Below are 8,766 nucleotides of genomic sequence, written 5' to 3'. Positions count from 1 at the left end.
TACCGCCAATCGCCATCCCATCGACTTATCAAAACCCGAGGCCATAAGACCCCATATGGGCAACCTCGATCTCGTAAGACCTTTATAAGGCAACACCAAAAACTGTAAGACCTCAAGCAATGCATGAACCATAATTTTACCAAGTAACCAAAACTGTAAGATCTCAAGCAAGGCATGAACCATACTTGCACCAAGTAACCAAAACTGTAAGACCTCAAGTAAGACATGTAAAATTATAAGACCTTGCAAAAAGGCATTACCCCGATCTTAAAGTTAAGGCTATATATTCGAACTTGTAAGACCCCTAAAAAGGCATACCCTCGATATAGATGCCAAAACTACTTCATTCGGGAACTAAAAGGCTACGACCAAACATAAATGACTACGGTAATAAGGCTCCGGCCAAACTAACGCGACTCGGGGACGCCCGACCGTTGCTATAAAATCACAGGCCTTCAATTACTTCGAAAGAACTTCGAAAAGAACTGGTTAAACATGCTACCCTTAACATATGCAAAAGAGCTTCGACCATGTCAGCTCCAAACTATAAGCTTTGAAACACTCAGCCACCGAACAAAACCTCCCGAGGTGCTCGTTCATCGCCATATAACGACTCACAATCGAGGTTTTTATCGAACCATCGAAGAGTCAGGCAAACACAATTTCAAAAAGTCCTTAACGAGGGAAAAATAAAGCCTATATTAGAGGTCGTACCAACCCAATGCGTAAGAGCCACTGCCGCCAGCTCATATGAGAGGTCGCACTGACCTAACGCATAAGAGCCTAAGGGCCAGCCTTAAATTCAAAAACTTAAGGGTCAATGAGTTCGAGTCGAAACCCGACTCGGAGACTGAACTCGAAATAGTTAACTGAATATGCCTAAGAGCAAACGCATAAGAGCTTGAAATTTGACTAATTTCATGAAATGTTGTAGCCATATTTGCAAACTTCTGTATTTTGAGCAGAGAAAAAAAGGGAGTAGAGAATAGAAAAGAAAATAGAAGAGGGAGCTGATGTTTGAGAGATTATTAGACAGTTTCTAAGTTATGCAGTAAGAAACGTGGGAGTCCAAAAATTTGAATAGATGATCATGGATGAAGAAACATGGGAGTCCAAAAAACGTGGGACTAAGATAGCTACACAAACGTGGAGTCTTAGGGAAATAACCGAAACATATCAACGCTTTGTATTGGTACAAATTAACGTGGGATCTTAAGGGAATTAACTGAAACATATTTTTGGTTTAAAAGGTGTAAATTATTTATTTATTTTGTAATTTTTTTGAATCTCCAATCTTATTGGAGTGTTATCTTAAACAGTAACACGTGTCGATTTCCCGGATTGACACTTGGAGCAGTATTATTGTTTTGCCTCTCCTTTTCTATATTAATTAATTAATTAATAATTAATAATAATAGATAGATAATGGAGTTACGAGTTGGGTTTAGAAGATGACGGGTTCTTCACGTTATCAAGAATATTAGCACACACACAAAAAAAAAAAAAACCTTTTTTTCCAGAATCTCCGTGTGGACAGCTCCCTCCGACTGTTTTTTCAGCAAATGGAATGTTGGGTACCATTGTTTCAGATATTCTTGAACTCCCCTTGTCCCGAAACCGAAGCATCTCTATGGTTACAACAGTCTTTCAACCAATCTGGCTCCACCACCATTTCAACAACCTCCTTCCTTTCACTCCTCAACAAACCTACCGATATCACCATCACCGATTCCTCGTCTTCTCCATCTCTCGCAAAACGGTAAGTTTAGAATTGTATTGGCTTATCTTTACTTAATTTTACTTTTGAAGGTTAAAATTGAAGTTTAATTGTTTACCAGTTTAACTTAATGTGAATTGAACAAAGACAGATTGGTGTTTGTGTTGGCAGGGTTATGTGGATACAGACTCTACCAAATGCAGTTCAAGCTCGCATTTTGTCATTTCTTCTTTATGATAGCCGGAGATTTTGTGAAAGTGACTTGCGTCAGCTTGCGGAAACTATGTTGAAGGAGTGCAAAGAGCTTGATTTTTGGGTAAAGCGGGCTGCACATCAGCTGCTCGACGTAGTGTCTAGGTCAAACCATGAATGGTTAACTAGCTTGAACTTGGATTCTGAAGAAGAACTAGTGGATGATGAATTTAGTTCATTACCCAATTGGCTTAAGGATGCTGCCAATGACAGTGATTTGATGTTTCCATGGCTGCCTATATCACAGAAACAATTCAACTTGGCAATGCAGTTTAGTAGTTGTGGAGAAAATGATGATCCTTTGAGTGAATGCGAAGAGGGTAAACGAGAAATGATGGATGACGTAATGGAGGAGGTTGATGAAGTAATTGAGGAAGTAGATGACTACTTGAACCCTCAAGTTGAAGAAATGGCTGGGCGCTTGAAAGACCGGTTGTTTTCTCTCCAGTCTACAGCTAAAGCTGTGGAATTGGCAGGGGAAATTCGGCAGCTTTGTAAAGGAGGGGGGAAGTCTTTGGCTGTTTTGAGCATAATTGAACCTTGGAGAGCTGATGATGAGACAGCTGCAGTTTTAATGTCCAATCTTCTAGACGGGAATGAAGATGAACTTGGTTGGCCCAGTCACGTTCTTTGCGCTGTCATTCTTCCCAAGTTGTTGCTTTTGAAAGAACCAGCTTCTCGTGCGTTACTAACAGCAGCAATAGAGTACTCTAAAGTTCATCAGAGAGCTGCAGAGTATGCGTTGCTACTGCCGCTGATTCTTCGAATGGAAGGCATAAATAGCCCTATGTGTGATGTAATAACAAGGATAGTTAAAGAATCTTTGCACCCAGGCCATATTTCTGCCTTCTGCCAGAAACTTCTCTGCGATGGGGACAATCTGAAGAAATTCATCTCCCTTCCCTGTCATCAATGCTTAATTGGAAGTAAATTGGTATGGACTGAGTCATTATTTAATTTGATGCAAAATATCCTAAATCATAACATTCATTTGACTCAAGACTCAGTTGATAGACTTGTTCAGCATGCTTGGGAATCTGCTGAGAGGTTTTCAAAGTCTTTGAAATTTGGAAACTTTTTATTATGTTTTGTCACCAAATGTGCTCCTTTGTTGTCTCAAAAATCTTTACTCATAGAAGCCACTCAGCGTACTAATACTCTGGTGACAAAATCTGTGTTGTCAAAATTGTCTAGTTTGTAAGTGGCCTATACCCTGTTAAACAAACAGCTATGTAAATACATTATTGTTTTTTTGGACTTAGTTTCTTAAAGAAACTACTATAAAATTTTTACAACAGGTTTGATAGGAATTAACCTGATTGTTTATACAGATGGTATTTCTTAATAGTTTTTACTGAATCAGATTGCTGTTTTTTCCAGTTGTAGTTATAATGATATTAATACCTTATGTCATGCACTACAAGAGAAATGTTCTTCCTTGTCTTGGGTCTGTGTGGGTTGATAAAACTAAGGATGGATATTTAACAATTAGGTGGACAAACATAACGTTTGGACGGAGGAAATGTGAAAGTGAGTCTTATAAACTCTCTCTCTCTCCCATTCCCAATTTTCTGTTCCTTAAATCTATTTCAGGAAGGTGTAAGCCGTAAGGTGTACTTCAGATTTACACTAAACACAAATAATTTAAAATATTTCGAGTTGACAAAGGTTCTTCAGGAGGAATTTGTCTGTGACTTTGCATATGGTGCTGTATCTCTTGCTAGATGATAAGATTAAGAGAATTTAGCATTATACAGATTATTCTTCGTTAAAAGATTGTTATGCTCACAGCGATAGGTAGCAGGTAATCATCAATCAACCACTACCAAGAAATGCTCTCTGGAGTTAGTTTTCTTTTATTGATACAACCAAAATAAATCAACTTATTTTTGCTCTTCTGCAAGTGTCATTGGTCTATGAATAACAACCTTTCAAAGCAATTCTAACTTTGACCTTAAAACTTTTAATGAGATGTTACATGATAAAGGAAGCTTATATACATTAGCTTCTCTTGAACTATAACCAGAAAGAAGGCTCAAACAGAAAAAAAGAAAAAAGAAAAAAAAGAGGGCACTCAAATGATAAGAAACATAAACTTGAACGAGCATCGTTCTTTTCAATGTGAAGACTTCAGTGCCCGTTCGCCAATGTTTTTGCGGACTCAAATCTGGGGCCTTTTTCCGCAAACTTGGTTTTGGAATAAAGATTTAGATAATCTTGAAAACGGAGATGACATGGATACAAGAGCTTTGGTGCTGGAGAAATGATGGCCTCACCAGCAGGGTTGTAAAAGGTGGCAATGGAAAGTCTGTTCCCATCCTTTTCAGCCATCACTCGGTGTTGAATGCTCTTGTACATCCCATTGCTTAAAATTTCGATTTGATCACCAGTGTTTACAAAAATTCTGTTGTTCTTGGAAGGTGGAATTTTCACCCAATGTCCGTCTTTAAAGAATTCCAGACCAGGAACTTGTTCGTCTTGGAGTAAGAGAATGATACCACCAGCATCTGTGTGCTCACGCAATCCCCTGACTAATTCAGGGCGCGGACATTGAGGATATATTGCCACTTTTGTTCCAACAGAAGGACCCTTGCTTCCTGAAAATGCTTCCTTAATGTAACTCTTCTCTAGGCCAAGGTTCTCACACATTAGTTCTGAAAGATTTTCAGCAAGATTAATCAGCTGATCAATGTATCCATCTACTGCGTTGCTGCACATAAACATGTACCCGACGTAGTTCATATGTGGCATTCAATAATATTGAGAAAAGACTTGTTTCGAAGATAGATTGTCAGTGACATATTTTAAGTGCATGACATATAAGTTGTATGTGTGTGCGCGCATTCTAGTATAATTGTTGAACTGTTGGAACTTTATGCTCTGGTGTTCTTGACTTACCAAAGATCCGTTGAGAGACCTTCAATCTCATAGATGTTAGAACTTGGACGATGCCAAAGAAAGAACGTGCTTTCCCAGTCTGTGTTGCTGAGTTTTTCTTTCTTCTCTAAGCTCATAGTTAGCTCTGATTTATAGAACCGTTTCTTCATATTGGCTTCATAGTGCTGAATCACGAGCTGCTTCACATTGTCCATCAGGTTAGTGTCAATTTCATGGTTCTCTATCTGCATAAATTGAACATTTCTGTTAGTATCAATATCTTAAAAGTGCTACTACAGAAAAGCAGAAGTACAACATTCATTACCATAAAGAAGCCCCATTTCTCACAAGCGTGATGGAGAAGTGCCATGGTTGCACTTCTCTCCTCACCGTCAAGCTTACTGAAGTCTATCACCGGAATCTCCATCTTCTTGTTCTAAGTATGAAGGTAAGAAGGTACTTGGCGGACTATATATAGCCATAGGAGTAAAATAATTTTTACCTAGTGGGGTTGATTAAAAAAAGCAGTTAGATTTGAATAACAGGTAGTTGCAGTTATAACCTAATTACCTCATTCGAAGGAGAAATTATTGGGTACATTGGGATGAGCAAGGAATAGTAATGAGTCCAAATTCACTTCATACCAAAACCATGTGATTATACTGTTATTTTATGTTTTGACAATCTACAGCCGATTTGTGTCTTACAAATAAAGCTTTATTTACTTGAGTTTCTATGCAAAAATATTGCATGCCACTAAATTCCTTTCATGTGAACTTCTCTTTTTCTTCTCTGTATTCTACTGGTCAACTAGGACTTGTTTATATTCTTTTAGTAATGTTGGAAACTTTACGTACGGTAGTTGGTATTTCCTCAAATTGCAATTCGTTGGTTTGAAGAAACCAGGGGCTGTGAGTGATGGAGATCAATTGCCTTGGCCTAGATTCCAATGGGCGGTTTTGGTTTTGAAACTTTAAATATCTATATTAGATATGACTTTCAAACTAGCTAGCTGTCTTGATCATTTCCTTTTAGAGGCCATTTAGAACAGTTTGCTGAACCAAAATCCCAACTGTATCTTTCTTTGTTAGTGTTTGATTTCTAGAGTTTACCAGTTGAGTTTGTCATTGCTTAGTTGTAGTCTCTTCAAGGCATTGTGATACTTTCCCTGCGTCGTCTGTTCATAATTCATTCAAAATAGGAACCTGGTTTTGTTTCAACCTGGCCTTGTCTATGAGTAATATTTTACTCCCAATCGAAGTGACAAATACAGAATATACTCATCTATAGGGGCTGTTCTGATTAGATTATGAATCTTTTTTATCCGAACTGACCATTTTTTCCTCAACGAACGACGATTACAAAATTTAACACCAGGATTTGAGTGTGCATGGCTCGTTAGTTCAAGTACAATTGATATAATGTCTTACTTGGTGACTATATTGTCGATATAATGTAATCTTTACGGCCTCATGGTTTCGTCCTCAGTTTTTAACTCAAAAGGTGTCTCAACAGATGAACTTCTGATCTCATTTTATATGGACTCCTAACTTTCTCGCCATTCCAATATGAAATTTGCCTTAGACAAGTTTCACGGTAGATCCCTTTCAGCCACCAACATCAGTATGCTGTTACATATAATTTTATTTGTATGTCCAAAAAGATTAGTTAAAAGAATGATTGTTTAGTATTTTACGGGCCACAATTCTATGCAGGTCTAGAACCTTGTCGTGGCAATTCAAATATCGGATCAGATTGCATTTATAGGAGAACATTTAGCAGAATAAAATACGTCTTTGATTCGAGTGACAAAGTATGAGTGGTTAAAAAACAATTTTTGCGGATCTAACTTCCCTATTGGGGGATCTATTCAGTGGCGGATCCAGGATTTATAGGTCGTGGGTGCTTCACTGATTTTAATTTAAATTCTAGATGGTCAAGCATGGTCATAGTGAGCGCTCATGATCAATTAGTGAAGTTTTTAGGTATTATTTATGAATATATTATATAATTTGGCCAAAGCCCATGCTTCAGCACCCATATGTCCAAAGGTGTATCCGCCACTGGATCTACTTTGTAGGTAGTTAAAAGGAAGTGCTATGGTTTTTTACTTAGGCATTTTGGGGAATAATCAATCATAAACTCTATCAGCAACTGATTTTGTCTTGTGTAGATGGAATGACAAAACAAAGAGGAAACGTGAATGGGGTAAAAACAATTTGAACAAAACAGAATCACAATCGGACTCACTCATATTTCATGACAGTAAAAACAGATTGGGTGATTAATGGAATGGTAAAAAAAGGGTTAATCATATTATATAAGAGTACGGTGCACGTTTAGAATAATTACGTCATCTGACTCCTTCCTAATTTCGACTAGATCAATCTCAACAAATGTTTCTAAGTCATATATATGGTGAGTGATGAACGTGTGTATCAACCTTCCTTAGGAGTCGTTTGGTAGGGTGCATAAGAATAATGCTGAATAGGATGTATTAGTAATGCTGGTATTAGTTATGCTGACATTTTTCTTATCCATTGTTTGGTTTGATGTATTAAAGAATTGCACAATTTCTAAAAGAATTGTTTGTTTATAAAAATGCCCTCAAAACTAGTTCACACTCTAACTTTTTAAAAGAAATATATGTTGAGAAATATTTTTATATGAAAAAGTTTACAAAAAAATATTTGATTTGTCTACCTATATTGTAAAATAGAATTAAATATTTATTTATAAAAAAGAAAATATGCTAAGTATTTATTTATTTACTAGGTATATAATTTTATTTCTCACTATTTGGATTTTGAACTTGCATTAATATACTAACTAGCATATTCTAATCAAACATAAATTTTGAAGGACAATTTTGTCTTTAACTAAGCTAATGCATGCATTAAAACTCATTGCATTGCTAATACCATTGTTTTCTATGCATTAGTTATGCATAGGATAATACCAAATAGGATGTATAGCTAATGCTTGTATAACTAATGCATATGTTCAAAATGTGTACCAAACAATATATTATTAATACACAAAACTAATGCATACATTATTTTATCTAATGCATTCTACCAAACGACCCCTTAAAATGCACAAGTCGCAAAGAGGTGCCCTTTCCTGAGTTTCGCAAATTACAAATCTTCCGGTGAAGCTAAGTATATGCTTTCTATTTCGTTAATATCAATCTGCACTTTTTACACGACAAGCTAAGTTATTAGGTAAATAATACGGAAGTTGAAGTATTATAATGTACTCTGTTTCGTGGATGTGTCGGAAGTAAGGGAAAAACTCGCTCGGAGCGTTTAAATCAAACATATCGACATACTATGGTTAAGCGACTTAATACGATGAGAATATATATTAATTAATCATAATTAAGTGTTAAAAGTATATGTACAAACATATCACACGTCTATTGGTTTGGAATAAATACCGCAGGCTGAATTTATACCAAATCAATAAATGCATGACATGTGTTTCACATAGATTTTTCTCCATCAATTACGGTTAATTAGTATATATTCTCATTTCAGTAAGTTACCGTAAAACGATACAGTTGAATTTATACGTTGTAAAACCTAGAAACACGTTGGAATGGCACAATGGAAAACCACTCTTTATTAATATTCATTAACATGGTACAGCATATATTTTTATAGTACAGACCAACAAGAAGTCAAGATAAGAGCAAACTCTATATGATAAACATAAGAGAGATCCCATAGAGTTTTAGTTGGACAATGCTTGTCATTTAAACTCCGCAAGGATAGACACGGTCCAATACCCCCCCCCCCCTTGCAAACGGAAGGTGGGTCTTTCACCTTGAGTTTGTCTCGTAAAAACTGAAACCTCGCCGAGGAGAGTGGCTTGATTAGGATGTAAGCCAATTGATCTTTGGATGAGAAAAACTAAAC

General features: G+C 36.6%; 2 protein-coding genes across 2 annotated transcripts; one reads left to right on the top strand and one right to left on the bottom strand.

The window, feature by feature from the left end:
- Window positions 1-1,502: 1,502 nt before the first annotated feature.
- Window positions 1,503-3,299, top strand: LOC104233764 (uncharacterized). Its single transcript, XM_009787206.2, has 2 exons — window positions 1,503-1,759; window positions 1,889-3,299. Exons 1-2 carry the CDS (start codon window positions 1,563-1,565, stop codon window positions 3,168-3,170), a joined length of 1,479 nt encoding a protein of 492 aa, XP_009785508.1. The 5' UTR covers window positions 1,503-1,562; the 3' UTR covers window positions 3,171-3,299.
- Window positions 3,300-3,767: 468 nt separating this feature from the next.
- LOC104233765 (1-aminocyclopropane-1-carboxylate oxidase 1) lies at window positions 3,768-5,319 on the bottom strand. Its single transcript, XM_009787207.2, has 3 exons — window positions 5,172-5,319; window positions 4,868-5,091; window positions 3,768-4,679 (listed from the first exon to the last, which is right to left on the bottom strand). Exons 1-3 carry the CDS (start codon window positions 5,271-5,273, stop codon window positions 4,100-4,102), a joined length of 906 nt encoding a protein of 301 aa, XP_009785509.1. The 5' UTR covers window positions 5,274-5,319; the 3' UTR covers window positions 3,768-4,099.
- Between the last annotated feature and the right edge of the window lie 3,447 nt (window positions 5,320-8,766).

The sequence above is a fragment of the Nicotiana sylvestris genome, chromosome 7, assembly GCF_000393655.2.
Source record: "Nicotiana sylvestris chromosome 7, ASM39365v2, whole genome shotgun sequence".
Taxonomy (NCBI): domain Eukaryota; kingdom Viridiplantae; phylum Streptophyta; class Magnoliopsida; order Solanales; family Solanaceae; genus Nicotiana; species Nicotiana sylvestris.
The sequence above is the reverse complement of the archived record's forward strand: the minus strand, read 5'-3'. Positions and strand labels throughout refer to the sequence as shown.

Coding starts and splice junctions, on each gene's coding strand:
- LOC104233764 (XM_009787206.2), top strand. CDS start 1,563: ATGGAATGTTGGGTACCATTGTTTCAGATATTCTTGAACTCCCCTTGT. Junction 1,760..1,888: donor TCTCCATCTCTCGCAAAACG/GTAAGTTTAGAA, acceptor TTGTGTTGGCAG/GGTTATGTGGATACAGACTC.
- LOC104233765 (XM_009787207.2), bottom strand. CDS start 5,273: ATGGAGATTCCGGTGATAGACTTCAGTAAGCTTGACGGTGAGGAGAGA. Junction 5,092..5,171: donor AGAAATGGGGCTTCTTTATG/GTAATGAATGTT, acceptor CAATTTATGCAG/ATAGAGAACCATGAAATTGA. Junction 4,680..4,867: donor GGTCTCTCAACGGATCTTTG/GTAAGTCAAGAA, acceptor GTTTATGTGCAG/CAACGCAGTAGATGGATACA.